The 19,060-nt window shown below is 38.5% G+C and overlaps 1 protein-coding gene across 1 annotated transcript in view; it reads left to right on the top strand.

The window, feature by feature from the left end:
• Positions 1–11,037: 11,037 nt before the first annotated feature.
• BCAS3 (BCAS3 microtubule associated cell migration factor) overlaps positions 11,038–19,060 on the top strand; it is a 617,319-nt gene continuing 609,296 nt past the window's right edge. The window contains exons 1-5 of the mRNA XM_011289076.4: positions 11,038–11,047; positions 11,144–11,227; positions 11,763–11,840; positions 13,185–13,272; positions 16,270–16,324. Coding sequence (XP_011287378.3) covers positions 11,038–11,047; positions 11,144–11,227; positions 11,763–11,840; positions 13,185–13,272; positions 16,270–16,324 — 315 coding nt within the window. The remainder of the gene's footprint in view (positions 11,048–11,143; positions 11,228–11,762; positions 11,841–13,184; positions 13,273–16,269; positions 16,325–19,060) is intronic.

A 19,060-nucleotide genomic window follows, 5' to 3' on the forward strand; every position in this document is an offset into this window, starting at 1 on the left:
ACTCTAAGCTGTCAGCACAGAGCCCAATGTGAGGCTTGAACTCACAAACTGCGAGATCATGACCTGAGCCAAAGTCGGACTCTTAACCAACTGAGCCACCCAGGTGCCCCTCAGATAAGTTTTTTAATGTAAAAACATTACACCTTTCTTTCCTAGATCACCTTTTTAGTGCAATGGAGTCCAATTCCATATAGTAGTAGCTATTTAATACTAGAAACATTTTTGGTTTAAGACACGACTACAAATGCTAAGATTAGCCCTTTTCTGTATGTGTTTCTAGGATTGTGTTTAGTCCTGTACTTTAAGGAGTTGAAGATGTTATGCAATCACAAGCAGTGTTTTAATGTTCCTACTTTGTTTTATTTTCTAAATTTATTTGCCTGTGTGACATAGATCAGTAGTATAGTACATTATGGAAAGTATATGATGTATGAGATGGTACATAAGAACTCCCACCTCGGTTCCCAAGGCAGCCAACATTTCCCCCTTTTTGTGTTATTTTAGTGATAATCTATGCATAGCATGCAATACACATGCAACTTTACCTCTTAATCTTGAAAATTTTCTCTATCACTATTTCACAGAGCCTCCTCAGGTTTTGGTATTCTAATCTGTGGATATAAGTTTATTTAACAGTGCATTACCTATGTCCACTGAAAGGAAAACATTTCTTCTTTTACTCATACGATACTTATGACACCAGATGTGTGGGTTTTCCTTCACCAAGCAATTCTCTAATTTTCTGTAGATACCAGTTGGGTGTCCTACAATTGAGTTCAGTTCTGATACTTCCTAGGGTTATCATCAGATCCCACAAGTTAAGGGCTCAGTCTCACAAGACTGCCCCCACTCCAGAAACCAACTGCAAGTCCTAGGTTGTAACATATACTTCTAATCAACTGGCTGTAAATCCGTTTCCACAAGCCCCTCAAGATTGATAATTTGCTAGAACAGCTCACAAGAATTTAGGGAAACGTTTACTGGTTTATTCTATAATAAAGGATACAGATGACAGCTAGGTAAAGAGATGTATCAGGTGAGGTCCAGAATGGTCCCAAGCAGAGGAGCTTCTGACCATTGGCTTGGGGTGAACCTCTTTCAGCATGTGAGTGTATTCACCAACCTAGAAGCTCTGAACCTCATACTTCAGGGATTTTTGTGGAGGCTTCATCATTTAGGTGATCAATTATTAATCTCGAGCCTCTTCCCTTCCAGGAAAAAAAAAGGTGTGTGTGTAGTGAGCTCTCCAAGAAAGAGTTATCTCATTAGAACAAAAGCTGCTCCTACCAGGAAATTCCAAGGGATTTAGGAGCTGGTGTCAGGAATAGGAGTTAATGACCAAAGACAAAAGTTCCTAGTGACTTTATTACCTAAGAAATCACAAAGATTTTACATACTCTAGCCAGGAGCCTGGGACAAAGGCCAAAATATGTGTTTCTTATTTTATCACAATATCACATCCACACACTGGTTCTTTTCAATATTTTGTAAAACATAATTATCCTGTTTCTCAAAGATTAAAATATGTCTTATATATTGCTGCATAATAATACCTCAAAATTCAGTGGCCTAAAACAACAAAAAACATTATCTTCGCAGTTTCTAAGTGTTAGGGAACTGGGAATGATGAAGCTAGGTTACAGAATCATGTGGTTGCAGTCAAGATACCAATCAGGGCGACAGTCATCCAAAGGCTTCACTAGCACTGTTGCACAGTGCTCACTTAACCTATCTGTTAGTAGGAGGCCTCAGTTACTGTCACATGTATGGCTTCTCACAACATGTTAGTTAACTCTTACCCCGCCCCTGCCACCGCCATAGCAAATGATACCGGAAACAATGCAGAAGGCTCAATGTCTTTTGTAACCTAACCTCAAAAAAATATACCATTTCTGTGTTTAATCTTTTTATTTTTATTTTTTTCTATTAAAAGATTGAGATTTAATCATAATATTATAGAATGTTTTTCCTCCTTCACATCTTACCACCACACAACAGAGTATATCCAGTATAAACACAGAGCTGAAACTATAAAATTTAGACTTTCTCTGAGTAGTGCAAAGCCCAAAGTCAAGAGAGGACACAAAAATTAAGTGATAGGAATTTGAATTTATTGGCACCTCTGGCTACAGCCAACATTAAATAAATCTGACTCCCAGCCAAACTAACATAACCCTTCATGCTAGACGCATATTTACTCTAGTTCCTATTACTTAATGCATGTCTGGATTTTTTACAAGTTTTTCTTTAAATTCCACACAGTAACATACAGCGTAATATTCATTTTAGGTGTACAATTTAGTGATTCATCACTTACATATAATACCCAGTCCTCATTACTACAAGTGTCCTCCTTAACCTGTCAGACATTTAACACAACCCCACCCACTTGATCTCCAGTAACTTTCAGTTTCTCCTCTATAGATAAAAGTCTGTTTCCTAGTTTGACTCTCTCTCTCTCTGTCTTTTTACCTGTATGTGTCCCTGTTTTATTTCTTAAATTCCATAAATGTGTGAAGTCACATGGTATTTGTCTTTCTCTGACTGAATTATTTTGCTTAGCATAATACTCTCTAGTTCCATCCCCACCATTGCAAATGGCAAGATTTCATTCTTTTTTATGGCAGAATAATATTCCATTGTGTATATATACCACCTCTTCCTTATCTATTCATCAGTCAGTGGACATTTGGGTTCTTTCCTTAATTTGGTTATTGTTTAGAATGCTGCTATAAACAATGGGATGCATGTGCATGTGATTCCCTTTGAATTAGTGTTTTTGTATCCTTGGGGTACAAAATACAAAGTAGTGCAATTGCAATTGTAGAGGAGTTCTATTTTTTTTTTTTAATTTACATCCAAATTAGTTAGCATATAGTGCAACAATGATTTCAGGGGTAGATTCCTTAATGCCCCTTACCCATTTAACCCATCCCTCCTCCCACAGCCCCTCCAGTAACCCTCTGTTTGTTCTCCATATTGAAGAGTCTCTTCTGTTTTGTCCCCCTCCCTGTTTTTATATTATTTTTGCTTCCTTTCCCTTATGTTCATTCATCTGTACTGTGTCTTAAAGTCCTCATATGAGTGAAGTCATATGATATTTGTCTTTCTCTGACTAATTTTGCTTAGCATAATACCCTCTAGTTCCATCCATGTAGTTGCAAATGACAAGATTTCATTCTTTTTGATTCCCAAGTAATACTCCATTGTACAGATGTACCACACCTTCTTTACCCATTCATCAGTTGATAGACATTTGGGCTCTTTCCATACTTTGGCTATTGTTGATAGTGCTGCTATAAACATGGGGGTGCATGTATCCCTTGGATAAATACCTAGAGGTGCAATTGCTGGGTTGTAGCATAGTTCTTTAAATTTTTGGAGGAACCTCCATACTGTTTTCCAGAGTGGCTGCACCAGTTTGCATTCCCACCAGCATTGCAAAAGAAATCCTCTTTCTCTGCATCCTCGCCAACATCTGTTGTTGCCTGAGTTGTTAATGTTAGCCATTCTGACAGGTGTGAGGTGTTATCTCATTGTGGTTTTGGTTTGGATTTCCCTGATGATGAGTGATGTGGAGCATTTTTTCATGTGTCGGTTGGCCATCTGGATGTCTTCCTTGGAGAAGTTTCTATTCATGCCTTTTGCCTGTTTCTTCACTGGATTATGTGTTGAGTTTGATAAGTTCTTTATAGATTTTGGATACTAACCCTTTATCTGTTATGTCATTTGCAAATATCTTCTCCCATTCTGTCAGTTGCCTTTTAGTTTTGCTGATTGTTTCCTTCGCCGTGCAGAAGCTTTTTATTTTGCTGAGGTCCCAATAGTGCATTTTTGCTTTTGTTTCCCTTGCCTCTGGAGACATGTTGAGTAAGAAGTTGCTGTGGCCAAGATCAAAGAGGTTTTTGCTTGCTTTCTCCTCAAGGATTTTGATGGCTTCCTGTCTTACATTTAGGTCTTTCATCCATTTTGAGTTTCTTTTTGTGTATGGTGTAAGAAAGTGGTCCAGGTTCATTCTTCTGCATGTCGCTGTCTAGTTTTCCCAGCACCACTTGCTGAAGAGACTGTGTTTATTCCATTGGATATTCTTTCCTGCTTTGTCAAAGATTAGTTGGCCATACATTTGTGGGTCCATTTCTGGGTTCTCTATTCTGTTCCATTGATCTGTTTTTGTGCCAATTTCTGTGTTTTATAAGTTGCACAGATCAAACTGGTAACAGTGTAGGAGGCAACTACACAGGGCATGAATATCAGCAGATGGGCACCATTAAAAGCCATCTTGGAGTCTAGCACAATCTAGAAGTTAAAAGCATTAATCATGTAAAATACAGGCTTTTTAGCATTGCTTTCATAAGCTGTGCACTAAGTTTGTTTTGGTCACATTAATGATGTTATTTTCATCTTCCAGATATCTGGAAGATAGTGCTTTAATGGAGGGAAGCATTTTAGTGGGCTTTTTTCTCTTGAATATACTATGTCATAGAAAAGTTGAAAACTTAAACTTTGATCCTTGAGGCAAAATATTTTGGCTCTGTGAATGGTTGCATTAGGGATTACAATATACAAACTTTGGTAGTCTACTTAAAGTCAGTATTTTACCACTTAAAGTACAATGTAGAAAATTTACCACTGTATTACCCTCTCCTCTATATGGTATAGTTGTCATATCTGTATATGTTGAAAACCCCATCATGTGGTATTGTAACTTTTGCTATCAAAAATCAAACATTTTAAAGAACTCAAGAGGAGAACGCTCTGTGATATTCATCCAGATATTTACCATCGCTATTCCTCTTTTTTCATTCCTGATATTCTAGGTTTCCTTCTAGTATTGTTTTCTGGTTTCTGATGAAAAAATCTGTAGTCATTCAAATTGTTCTGGGGGTAATGCATTGTTTTTCTCTAGCTGCTTTCAACAATTTTTTCCTTTGTCTTCAGTTTTTAGTAGTACGATTATGAAGTGTCTGTACATGGATTCCTTCGAGGTTTTCTGCTTGGGGTTTGCTGAGCATCTTGAATCTGTAGGTTTATATCTTTCACCAAACTTGAGGAGGTTTACAAGCATTTCCCCCCTTCCCCATTTTTGTTTTCAGTATCACATTCTTTTTCTTCTTTCTTTGAAACTCTTTGTTTTTCCTTTTGTTACAACATTTGTTGTTCTATTTTTGAGTTTGAAAATTTCCATTTGGTTCTTTATTTTTATTTTATTTTTTCCATTTGGGTCTTCTTTGTATCTTTGCTGAGCTGTTCTGTTTTTTCATGCATGTCAAGGGTGTTCACAATTGCCCGTAGAAACTTTTTTTTTTAAGTTTATGTATTTATTTAGAGAGAGGAAGAGAGCAAGCTGGGGAGGGGCAGAGAGAGAGGGGGGACAGAGGGGATCCAAAGCAGGCTCTGTGCTCCAGAGAGCTGGACACAGGTCTGGAACTCAGGAACCACGAGATCATGACCTAAGCTGAAACCAGGAGTTAGTCACTTAACTGACTGTGCCACCCAGGTGCCCCAGGAACATTTAAAAACATTTTTTTTAATCTTTATTTATTTTTGAGAGACAGAGCATGAGCGGGGAGGGGCTGAGAGGAGACACAGAATCTGAAGCAGGCTCCAGGCTCTGAGCTGTCAGCACAGAGCCCATCGTGGGGCTCAAACTCACAAAATGTGGGGTCATGACCTGCGCTGAAGTCAGAGGCTTAACCGACTGAGCCACCCAGGAGCCCCTCCAGAAACATTTTTATAGTACTGCTTTAAAGTGTTTGAAGGATAATTGTCATTTAGGTATTGGCATCTGTTGATTGTTTTTTCTCTGTGAGTTAAGATTTTCCTGGTTCTTTCAAAGGTCTCAAAGTCTTTGATATGCTAATTAGGACCAGATCCTTGCTATCTATAAGGTCCCTCTCCTGAGTTCCTCTCTTCCTACAGTCTCCATGGTACTTTCCCTACTCAGCGTCTCCCCTTTTCAGTTTTTGTTTTTAAGTTTATTTTTATTTATTTTGAGAGAGATAGAGAACAAGCAGGGGAGGGGCAGAGAGAGAGGGAGACAGACAGAATTCAAAGCAGGCTCCACGCTGTCAGCACAGAGCCTAATGTGAGGCTCAAACCCACGAACTGTGAGATCATGATCTGAGCAGAGATGGAGTCCAACAGTTAACTGACTGAGGGAGCCCCTCCCACCACCTTTTTAAATATTTATTTTTGAGAGAGAGAGAGAGAGAGAGAAAGAGAGAGAGAGAGACAGAGAGAGAGAGAGAGAGAGAGAGAGAGACAGAGTGCAAGAGGGGGCGTGACAGAGAGAGAAGGAGACACAGAATCGAAAGCAGACTCCAGGTTCTGAACTGACAGCACAGAGCCCAACACAAGCCTTGATTTCACCAACCATGAGATCATGACTGAGCCACCCAAGTGTCCCTCCCCTTTTCAGTTCTCTGGGCAGAAAGCTGTGACTTTAGGAACTATGCACTTCTACCATTGTGCCTACATTTGGAGCTAAATGGCTTAACACCTTTGTGTCTTGGTACTCATCTATAAAATGTAGATAATAATACCACAATGCCTGGCCTATATAGCTAAATGTTACCTAATATTACTCTTATTAAATGTTTAGCCTCTCAAAACTATTGATACAGATTCGGTTTTCTCAGATTTTAAAGCAGTTTTTATTCAGGGTTATGTGTATATGGGGAAGGCAAACTATGCCCTGGGCATCATTAAAACGGTTGATGAAACTAATTTTTGATCTTTGTAAATAGTTTTGGTTTTCAGTATCTTTTAATTATAAATACATGCTCCAGATTGCAGGATAAATCGTTGGGGTTCTGACATGTAATTTTTCCTGTTAGTTTTATGTTTCATAGTTTTATGGAGAATAGAAATGAAATGATCCCTTCTGCTAAAGAGTTTCCATGTTTTCTAAGTAGACAATAGAATTATACATTAATCAACTAGAAGAGTTACAAAGTAGTACTAATGTATCAGAAATAAAGGGAAGCCATATTTAATGGTTTGCCTGAGACAGTCCTACTCTACCTTTTCCTGCAGGTGTGTGTGTGTGTGTAATTGTTAACAGACCCTCATTTCATGAAGGTTTTCTGGTTAGGATGATAAATGGTATAGATACTGGTTATTTTCAAGACAATGAAAGGAAAACAATCACCATGTCTTCAGAAAGTTTGCTGGGCCTCAGAATGAGCTAAATGAATCTAAACAAAGACTTAGAATTTTGAATAGAGATGTGGGAACATGCTGTTTTAGAAGCCACAGTTATGTCCTAATATGCAGGACAGATAAATGGCAGGCACTATTGCAATCAAATAGATATGAGGTGATATGACCTTTGTTGGTTTTACTCTTCTACAAAGTTTAGAATTCTACTTTTTAGGATATTACTATAAAAGGTAGTGTTCAAAAGTTTCAACCGAATAAATGCACCAAAGAAAGTCTATATAGTGAGTAATTAATGTAGTTTTACCTCACAATTGGGGCATTTTAGAGAAATGTGATTTTAAACAATAGACTTTTTTTTAAGAGCAGTTTTAGGTTCATGGCAAAATTAAGCAGAAAGTGCAGCTATCCCACATATGCCCTCTCCTACCTAGTTTCCTATCACTTTCTACTTATACAACACATGTATAGTATCCCTCGTTATCAAAATCCCCAGAGTGATACAATTGATGATCCTACATTTGATGATGGTTATTTTTTTTACCTCTTTGGTTTTTTTTTTCCTTTCACTTGACTAAAAACTAAAATATTAGTGTTTATCATAGTTCTGTGTGAAATCAGATTATTTTACTGTGTGAAATAGTTCTGTGTGAAATCAGATTATTTTAAATCATGTGATTGTTGTCCAAGTGGTTTTGGTGGCCAAGGTAAATGAGGCATTGGCTTGCTTGAGGCTAAAAAGGACTCCTAACACTACCGAAACAAAAAACTCATGATAAAGTATAAACTGCCCTTGAAATTGGTTTTCTTCTTTTTTAATTTTTTACTGTTTTTTAATTTATTTTTGAGAGAGACAAAGACAGAGTGCAAGCAGGAGAGGGGCAGAGAGAGAGGGAGACACAGAATCCGAAGCAGGATCCAGGCTCTGAGCTGTCGGCAAAGAGCCCGATGCAGGGCTTGAACCCATGAACTGTGAGATCATGACCTGAGCCAAAGTTGGACACTTAACCAACTGAGCCACCTAGGTGCCCCAAAATTGGTTTTCATATGGATCATTCCCTGATGATTTTCTGGAGATTTTTTTGTTTTGATTTGCAGGGCCATTAGGAGAGGCAATTTTAATCATTAGTGATTTATTATACTGGATCATTTAGGAACTGGAAGAACACAGAATTCTGGCTCGAAGTCACTCTTTTACACTGAAAATCAGTTTCCTAGTTAGTATTGCTCAGCTACAAGAACAGATTGTTGAAAAGTTTCCTCATATACCAATGCTTTAAAATGACTCAAAAGCTGGCAATATGTACTGAGTAGCCTTAAGTTACTTCCATTTAAAAAATTATCTCCACAAATTTGCTTTCTCTCTATTTGAAGTCTCATGAGAGAATCTTATACCATCTCTGTGGGGGAAAAAATGGAGTAATTAGAAATAGTGGTTAATTAGAAGTAGTTAATTTGGAGAAATTTCTAACTGGTTCTAAGAATCTATCTATCTATCTATCTATCTATCTATCTATCTATCTATCTATCTATTTAAAGTTACTTATTCATTTTGAGAGAGAGAGAGCACAAGCAGGTGAGAGGCAGACAGAGGGAGAGACAGAATCCCAAGCAGAATCCCAATACCTGACTGAGCCACCCAGGTGCCCCTGGTTCTAAGAATTTAAAATTTCTTTACTATTCATAAAAATCCTATGAACCTCAGAATAGTCTTTTTACAATTTATAAAGGATGAAACCAAAGCACAGAAATGCACCCTTCCTAAAAATGTGTAACTTCACCAGTGTTCATCCTATTCATAATGTCATCACTTAGTTGTTAAAGCCCAAAACACAGGCATCATCCTTGATTCTCTTTTTCCCTTCTATCCCACAACTAACCCAATACTGCTTCACTTCTAGGCCCAGTTCTAGACTGCATCTCCCACCTGGTCTACTGAAATAGCTTCACTACTTGACCCACTGCTTCCACTCATACTCCCTCCCTGACAACAGTTTATTCTTTGTATACTGGATAGAATACTCTTTTAGAAATGTAAATATGATCATGATACTTTCTAGGTGAAAGTCCTCCAAAAGATTCCCACCTAGAATAAAATTGAAACTATTATTCTATACAAGACCATACTCCATCTGCCACTACTTACCTAGTTAGTTTGCTATCACTTCCTACTTATCTCACTTTGCTTAAATCATACTCTTTTTCTCACTCTTCATCAAAATTCATTCCCTTCTTAGACCTTTGTACTTGTTCCTTTTGTCTGGACTGCTTTTTTCCCACAGTAGCTTTCTCACATACTTCATTAAAGTCTTTGTTAAAATACAGAGAAAGACAGATACCATATGTTTTCACTCTTATGTGGATCCTGAGAGACTTAACAGAAACCCATGGGGGAGGGGAAGAAAAAAAAAAGGAGGTTAGAGTGGGAGAGAGGCAAAGCATAAGAGACTCTTAAAAACTGAGAACTAACTGAGGGTTGATGGGGGGTGGGAGGGAGAGGGGGGTGGGTGATGGGTATTGAGGAGGGCACCTTTTGGGATGAGCACTGGGTGTTGTATGGAAACCAATTTGACAATAAACTTCATATATTGAAAAAATAAAAAATAAAATGTTATCTCCTGAGAGGGCTTCCCTGATGACACTACGTATATCCAGCCATCTATTTATCTGGATTATTATATTTTTTTCATAGCATTTTACACTACTTGAATTTCTCTGTTTATTTCTGTATTCCCATCAGAATGTAAATTCTCTGGCTGAGGAAAGCACATTGATTGATTTGTTTATCACTGTACCTGTGGAGCTTAGAACATGCCTGACATTTTATAGGTATTAAAATATTTGTTGAATGAATGAATGAATGAATGAGTGAACTTGTGTACAACAGTATTCTTTATGTTTTTTTGTTTCTTTGTTTTTTTCCATAGCTTTGTAGAGGAATAGTCAAAGAGCTATGGAGTTTAACAATGCATATGAAACAGCTATTTTAACTGAATAACTTTATACAAATGCTGGTTGTCCCATTTGTGATTATTACCTATTGGTTTCCTCTGGATTTCCGCTTTATTCCTGCTCTGGGTCTTGATGGCATGAAAATAGTAATTATTTAATTCAAGTAAGTCTGAATTTTGAAATACCTGTTGTGTTTGGGGCTGTTAGGTGGTAAGAGGGATTGAAAAATATGAAAACTTTAGTCTTCTAATACCTAGGAAGAATTTAACATTCTAGTTGGGGAAAATGAGATATGCACAAGAGAAACTCCAAACATTTCAAATACAGCAAAGAAGTAAGCTAATGATAGCAATAAGAGCAAAAGGAATTTAGAACTGTGGAAAGATTCTTCCGTTAGTGGGCTTAATGTAGGAAGCAAATCTTAAAAGGCCATGGTGCTCAGAATTTGTGTGTGTAGTGGAAGAAGATAAATGTTCAGAATCTGTTATTAGCCAATGTTCAAACATTAGCTCGATAAATAGCACTTTGGGTGTGCTATTTATTGGCATTGATAGAGCGTCAAGAGCATATAGGTGGTTTCTTGGCTACATCTACATCTATATCTATATCGGTATATCTATCATCTATCTCTCCAGCACCTGATTAACTGCATATTTCCGTTGAGGTAGTTTCTTTACTAAACTTTTCCATCCTCCATTGTGCTTAAAACCTTTTTAAAATTTTTATTGCTGTTTCAGCCAATTTTCTACAAACCTCATGCCTATTAATAAGCTATATCCTCATGGGATTGCCGTATTACATTTGATAATACTTATGAAATGCTTAAGACTGTATTGAGCGGTTTCAAAAAATCAATAAATGTAAATGTAAAGGAAATGTAACTGACGCAATGACACTGGCGAAATCGCGATCTCTTCCATAGGGGAAATGGAAACAGGTAAGGAAGGAGTCAGGTGAGCTCCACAAACCTTGCTCAAATTGACACGATCACCGGCCGCGCCCCTCATTTAGCTCAATACCTCCTTGGCTCTAGGTTTGCCCACCCGCGCAAGCCAGCCGAGGCTCCCGGAAGGTAAACACATCGAGAAGGGCGGGGCAGAAGGCGGGTTAGGGATGGGTGAGTGGCCAGCAGAAAGTGATTGGCAGCTGCCATGTCCACGTGCTTTGTGCTTCGAACTAGCTGTCGCGAGAATTCGATGTAAACAGACCAGTCCCGGGTCCTCCGACTCCCAGCCCGAGACGCTCAGCTGAGGTGCAGAGGAGTCTGAGACCTAATTCCTTTTGACAAAGCCACGAAGGTGTGCTGTCTGCAAAGGAAAATAGACATGTTCGTAACTCTCCCTACCTACCTGCGTTCGCAACCGAACCTGACACCTCGGCTTCACCCAAACTTACATACTGTTTTGTTTTCCCTGGAGCCCCAGCGGATTGGATAAATTCAGGAGGCGGGTCCGCCTCTTTTCTACTTGCTGGTTGGCGAAGCTGACCTCCAAGGGCGGTGCCCGGCCGTAGCCAGTTTCCTTCTGGGATTGGCTAGAAAAGTAGTTCCGCTGAGGCGTGGTAGGAAGTGGTAGCCGTCAATCACGAGGGGAGACTCCAAACAGTGAGCCTTGAGCTGGAGAACAGCGTTTACCGGCGGGGCGGCCGGTGAGAGGGTTGGTGGGGCTGTGGCTTTGGGGAGGCTTGGCGAGAACGAGGTGCAAGCAGCGTGAGGGGAGAGGGCTTGACTGGTATGGATTCGACGAGAGAGAGCTATCGAGATTGGAGGGGGAGGGGAAGAAGGGCAAGGGGCCAGAGGGCGGCCGGGGGCAGCGGTGGCTCCGCGTTGGAGGTTAAGTGGGTATCGCTGTTCGTGTCTTTCAGGAGAGTGGGGCCTGAGGGTCGTCCTCAGGAGACAGGGCCCTTATAGGACATTTCTTGGAAGGCTCTGTTTCGGGAAATGAAGGGTGGAATGGAAATGAGAGTGCTGAGGGGTTGGTGGTGAAGATACCTACCGAGGAAGGGGTACCTGGACTAGGTAGGGCAAAGGGTGTTTTTGTTGTAGCAGGTGAGACTCCTCAGTTTGGGAATTTTCAAATACGGTGAGAGAATGCTTCTTACTTAGAAGTGATGGTTTTAAGGGCTTTCAAGATTAGTTCCAGGTTGTGGACTTTCCTGAGCCCTGTAAGAGATCATTGATATTGCTGTCAATCCTCTTTTAGCCTTAACCAAGTACACTCTATGTTCTTAACATCTACACAGTGATTCAGATGCTTAATGACCATTAAAGGATCAAGATTCAGTGATGTGACAGGAAAGGACAAGGGGCTTCTAATGTCATATAGGTTTTTATTACTTACTTATTAAGGCTCTGGTGTTTAGGTTATAATAGTAAGGGGATTGACAATCTGATTTAAAAACTCTTGTCAAATTATGACCATGCAATCCTTTTTTTATAGCTGTTACTGACATAACGTTGTATTAGTTTCAGATGCACAACATAATTTGATTTGATATTTGTACATATCTTGAAATGATCACCACAATGTCTAGTTAACATCCATCACCAAACATAGTTACAATGTACAGTCTTGCTTATAGATTCCCAACAGTTTTAGTTGGAAGATATTACCTCACTGTTCCATTAAGTCTGCAAATAATGTGTTATGTGTATTTTCACTATCTCAATTTAAGATTTTAGTACATTTTAAAATTTTGGCACACAGAGATAGCACATTTTTAAAAAATATTAAGTGGTCTTGTGCTAGACTCTCTATCTAGCACATCTTACCTTTCTAGTTTGTGTTAACAGTGGATGAGAGGGGCCAGAAAGAGTCTTAACTAGTTTTGGGGTTCTGAGGCTTAGTCCAAAAAAAAAAAAAAAAAACCAAAAACCTCTCACGATAATTAGAAAACTTCTTTATCTACTTCCTCTCCTAATCTTCCCCCTTTCTGGTATAATTGGAATTTCTGGGAAGGTTTCCTATATTTTAGGCATTTTTGATAAGGGATCTCTAGTGAGCAACCATAAACCTTTCCCTCTACCGCCAACAATAATGATCAGTTTTTTCCTATCTCTTCCATTCTGCAAACAGGTTTAGTGAATGAAGCTATGGCTACAGATTCTCCCAGAAGACCCAGTCGTTGTACTGGTGGAGTTGTGGTTCGCCCCCAGGCTGTCACGTAAGCAAATTTCAGTATAAGCCTAAAAGCTAAAGAAAATTTGCTCAGAATAGTAACTAACATTCAGGTTTCCTTTCTGAACGTTGATTACTTTTTAAATTTAATTAAGGCTTTATAGGATGATAAATATTGCCAAGGCCAAATAAAAGGAATAATGGGAGGGTCAAGTCGATGTAGTCACGTTTACAGAGTATGTCAAAAGCATTGTGCTAAATTCTAAGGAATGATCGTTTTTCCAACTCCAGGTTCAAAAATTGGTGGATCATTAATTCAGTGGATCAGGACCATTATTTAAAAAATGAAATAGCATATAATAGAAAATATAATTGGGAGTATTCTTTTGTAACACACACATGGATATTTTCATATGTATGTATATGTTCACCAGATCCTGATGTAAAATGTATCTCTTACTCTAAGTCTCAGTCAGAAAGTTTCAGAGTCAGTGTCATAAAGAGTACATTCTATATTTTAAGCATTCTTTGACAAAGCCTATTTATACTTTCTGGGAGCATATGATCTTTTTTTTTAATGTTTATTCACTTTTAGAGAGAGGGGGCACGCATGTTTGTGCACGTGAGCAAGGGGAAAGGCAGAAAAAGGAGAGAGAGAGAATGCCAAGTGGGCTCTGTGCTTGCTTGATCTCATGATCTCTGAGATCATGACCTGAGCCAAAATCAAGAGTTGGCATTTAACTGACTGAGCCACCCAGGCACTCCTAGGAGCATGTGATCTAACGTGGTTTTAAGATATGTTACTTGAGGGGCACTTGGGCTCAGTCTGTTAAGCATCCGACTTCGGCTCAGGTCATGATCTTATGGTTCATGAGTTCAAGCCCCGCATTGGGCTCTGTGCTGACAGTTCTGAGCCTGGAGCCTGCTTCAGATTCTCTCTCTCTCTCTCTCTCTCTCTCTCTCTCTCTCTCTCTGCCTCTCCCCTGCTTGCACTCTGTGTTTTTCTCTTTCTCTCTCAAAAATAAATAAACATTAAAAAAAGATATGTATACTTGAAATCACTATAATTAACAAAAAAGATGCCAGCACAACAGCATGAGAATTGAAAGGAGTATTCTAGTGGGAGTATTTAATGGGAATATTTTAGTATTTTAGATCCTAAAGGGTTTTATTAAGAAGCTAACATAATGTACTTTAAAGGCTGAATGGAGTTTAGACAATTAGAATCAAAGGTACATTTTAGGCAAAGGGACTAGAGTGAACAGATATGGGTAAGGCAAGCTATTTTCGTAAATGGAGTATAGGGAGGTTGACCTATATAAAGTAGGTTAGGGTGGACAATTAAGATCCTTCAGTATTTGGATGAGGTGAAACTTGTTTTCTACCTTTTAAAATGTTTATAAGGGAATGTTAATATTTTGTATTATTCCCTTGGGCAGTTTAGCATGTTACATAAAGATTGCCTTTTCAGACTAAGAAAAGTATATGTATTTTACTATAACACTTCCTTTTTTTCCTTCCTGTATTTCCTGGGGCCATATTTCTTTGCTAACTATGGGCCATGGAACAAGTTAAGCATGTTATTAGCTATGAGTTAGGTACTATTTCAGTCTTCATTTTTTCCCCCTCCCTCTCAGCCTTTGTTTTATAGGTGAGAATACCAAAGCAGGGAGAAATTAAGTAAATTGCCCTTGGGAACAGCCAAGAAGGGGAACCTGGATAAAACCCAGGCAGTTTGTCTCCAGAGCCTGTGCACTTAGGCAGTATTGTATGTTGCATTACCATATTGGTATTCAACATATATTGCTTTTTTTTGTTAATTAAATACATAATTTTAGTGTTTTTTTTTAAAAAAGTTTTTTATTTATTTGTATTCTTTTAACAAATAATGCTCAAACATCCACTCCATGCCTAAAGTACTGGATTGTAGATTCTGGAGGTAGAAGGGAAAATGAGAGTTGGATTCCTTTCTGTAATAGAGTTTATATTCTAGTGGGAGGAACACTAAGTTACTATAGGCTTGAACACTACACAGTGTGCTATGGTAGAGAATGATAGTAGGGAGTAGGACTTAGGCTGTCAGGAAGGGCCTCTCTGAGGAGGTGACACATAAGCTGGAGATATGAAAGGGATGGAAGAGTATGGGAAAGATTCCTGACAGGAACAAAGCTGGTGTAAAGGTTTTGATTCAAGGAGCTTGGTCTGTTTTAGGAATTGAAGTTGCAGGAGACTGAAGCGGAGTAAGTTAGGAGAGTGGCAGGAAAATAAGGTTGGAGAGGTAGGCCTAATCAAATTGTTTTTCTTTTTTTTCTTTTTAGGCCTAATCAGTTTTGGTAGCTATCTAAGGCATACCGCTTTTTTATAGGATTTAGGATAACTCCTATGATTTTCTTTAAGTGTAATTTTTCACATGAAATGAAATGAATTGATTTGGTATTTTGAAGAATTTTTTCCCACTTGCTGATATCCATATACTTCCTATTTAAAATATCTCAGTGACCCTAACAGTATCATTTTTCTTCACTTCTATGCATTGTAATACTTCCTCATGTCTTGTCTATTGCAAAAGTTCTGTGAGGATGTCTTAGTATCTCCTAATTTTGCACCTGCAGCAAAATACAGATTCATTTTGCTGTATACAGGTAAGAGACTAGGTACGTAACCAATTTAAAGAGAAGGTCATGAAATACTGAGTCATCAGCAACAGTTTTTCTTGCTCTGGTAAATTCTTTTGCTTTGACTCAAGAGGAAGGTCCTGCCATAGCCTTGTGTCATAACTCTTTCAAATACAAGTTAGAATATCTGTGTCAAATTAAGAGAACCTGACTTTTAAGAAGAGACAATGTTTAAAAATATTAAAATTTCATTTGCATTTCACTTAATAACATATTCAAAGAAACTAGAAAGCAGGGTTGCAGAACTATCAGTTGATGAGAGTTGGTTTTTTTTCTTTTTTAAATATTTTAAGTGACTTTAGAAAGAACTTTTTCATGTTTTGTTTTAAGCTGTCAGGATAAATTTTATCCATTTCACCCCTTTCCAGGGAGCAGTCCTACATGGAAAGTGTTGTGACTTTTCTACAGGATGTTGTACCACAGGTAAGTGTCTGTGTAGTTTCAGAAATAGTAGGCCCCAGTAGTAAAACCATTGGCCAGGAAAGTTCTGAAATGTTGTCTTTCCTAAACTTGACACAGGTCTCATCAACTTCACAAAGACTTTTGATGTTTTAGCATCCTGAGCATTGGTAGGGTAGAACCATACTTGTTAGTATTACATGTGCCTTAGTTTTGTGCTGACAGTGGCACAATTATCATTCCTCAGGACTTGCTCTCATAAACAGAATCAAGGTGAGATATTAGTTGAGAGATGGGACTTGGGACTCTCTAGTTGGGTTCTATTTCCAGAATCTTCCTCTTGTCCTCGTTAAATGTTGCCTGTCTGAAGTGATTAATGCAAAGTATATATTTTGCATTTTATTAACTAGATATTATATTAACTAAATACTATACTGAACACAAATCTATATCTTTTTCATATTGAGCAGTATTTATATGCCAAGTAGAGTATACCTTGTTACTCTAACTTATACAGAGTTCCATCTATATAAATGTAACAATAAAGAATAAGAGCAGCCCTTCTGGGATCATATCTAGTGCAGTGTTGTCCAGACTTAACATAAATGTCACTTGGCTCATGTGTTAAAAATAATAATTTCCAGGCCCCTTTCCCAGAGAGTTTGACTCAGTGGAATTGAGGTGGCATCCAGTTTGAGCCTCTGGTGATTCTTGTGAAACAGTAGCTGTGGGAAGCACTGTTCCGTGGAACTACTGAAGGGAAAGTTATTTTCTCCTTGTGGTGATGTCAGTATTTCCTGACTGCAAGGGATCTGTAACTGCACTGTTCAGAAAAGGACATTCATAGATCCAGTGTCTCAGCTTTATGACCACATCCTAGAAAAGTCTAAAATCCAGATCTCAGTTATACTAAATAAATTGTATTTATCAAATAAATTAAAGTATCGGGGTATTGGTATTCCTTTATTATGTTCAGACAACTCTAATGGAAATAGGTCACAATGACAAGGTTCATAGGAGCATGTAAAGAATAACAAATGCTTGCGGTGCCTGGGTGGCTCAGTCAGTTGAGTGTCTGACCTTGGCTCAGGTCATGATCTCACAGTTTGTGAGTTCGAGCCCCACATCGGGCTGCTGCTATCAGCACAGAGCCCACTTCAGATCCTCTGTCCCTCTCTTTCGGCTCTTCCCCCACTTGTGCGTGCACTCGCTCGCTCTCTCTCAAAAATAAATAAAACATTAAAAAAACTTTAAAAAAAGGAATATTAAATGCTTTCCTTTTTTGAGGAACTTGGTTACTAAGGGAAGTAAAATTGCTAAAACAAGCATATCAGTAAGTGTTCTACATGATAGTACAGACTGAATGTGTAATTGCTAAGAGAATGCATAGCAGAGAAAGAGTGAGAGTCAAGTTCCAAAGGATATCAAAAGTAGCATTAGTTAAAATGAATGGAATGCTTGCGTATTTGATGTTGGAGGAGGCTGGCTACCTGGGTATGGTAGGCAAAGGAATTGCTGTGGCTGTAGAGTATCTTAGACTATGTACAGAAGAATAGTTCTAGAGAGCAACCTGGGACTGAAATCCAACCTGGGCTCTACAAACTGCTCTTTCTCTTAAGCCCTGAGCCCTGGCATGAAACTAGTTCCAAGGAAGGGGCGTTTAAAATTTTTTGTAATTTGCCTGCCCCTGGAGTGCCTCTTTATCACATTTTTACAAAGGCACCTTTTGTGTTAGTGGAAACCCTGCATGGCAAGCAGTTCTTGCCGGCTGGAGGAGAAAGGCTGTGGTCAGAGGCTTTGAGGGAATAGAGAGTTTGGTAGAGAAACAAGAATACCAGATTGAGTAATAGATTGACAAAAGGGGGTTCTTAAAACTGATAGGGTAAAAGTTCTGGAAGGTATAAGATTAATATAGTGTTTATGAGCATTACTACATTAGAAAGGGGATAATCTGTGCAATTGATTGTGAAGATTTGGATCAAAGTAGCAACTGTGGAGTTAAAGCTGTAGTCATGGATCTAAGAATTAGAATGTTCATTCAAGAAATATGTAAGTCATTATTCTGTTTACTCTGGAAAGAAAGCAAAAATTCAGGGAGCAGACATTTACTTGAGCACCCACTATGGGACAGGCACTGTGTTACACTGAAGGGATATTTGGTGCTTCTCCTTAAGGCTTCATGGTCTTGTGTAGCAGTAGTTGGCAAACTTTCCCGCAAAGGGCCGGGTAAGCTCTGCAGGTCATACAATATCTGTTGCATCTACTCAGTACTGCTTTTTATGTAAAGGAAAGGGCATGGCCATATTCAAATAAAATTTTATTTATGAACACAGGTGGTGGGCCAGATTTGGTGTTTGGTGACCTCTGGTCTTTTTTTCCCCATATTTAATCCAGAATCCCCCAGTGGTACTGTGCAGTCAACCATTCGGAAAAATTGTTTTTTGCTGATGTTATGTTCCAACTCCTGTTCTGGAAATCGTCAAATTCATGGAGCCTAGAAATTATTCTCTGGGTTTCCAAATAGCCACAAAAGGGGGAAAATGTGTTGTTAGACTGGTATCAGCTTCTTCAGCTGTTACAGATAGAATGAATTACCATTGTGTTCAGCAGATGTCATTGATGCCTTTTAGATGCCCTTAGCTGTGCTGTTTGATCTAGTAATTGTACTTATGAAAATTTATTAATAAATAATTCAGCAAGGAAAAAGTTAAAGCTCAGAATTTTTCATTTCAGTGTTTATGTGTGAAAGTTCTACATTTC

The sequence above is a fragment of the Felis catus genome, chromosome E1 (assembly GCF_018350175.1).
Source record: "Felis catus isolate Fca126 chromosome E1, F.catus_Fca126_mat1.0, whole genome shotgun sequence".
In the NCBI taxonomy this organism is placed as follows: Eukaryota; Metazoa; Chordata; class Mammalia; order Carnivora; family Felidae; genus Felis; species Felis catus.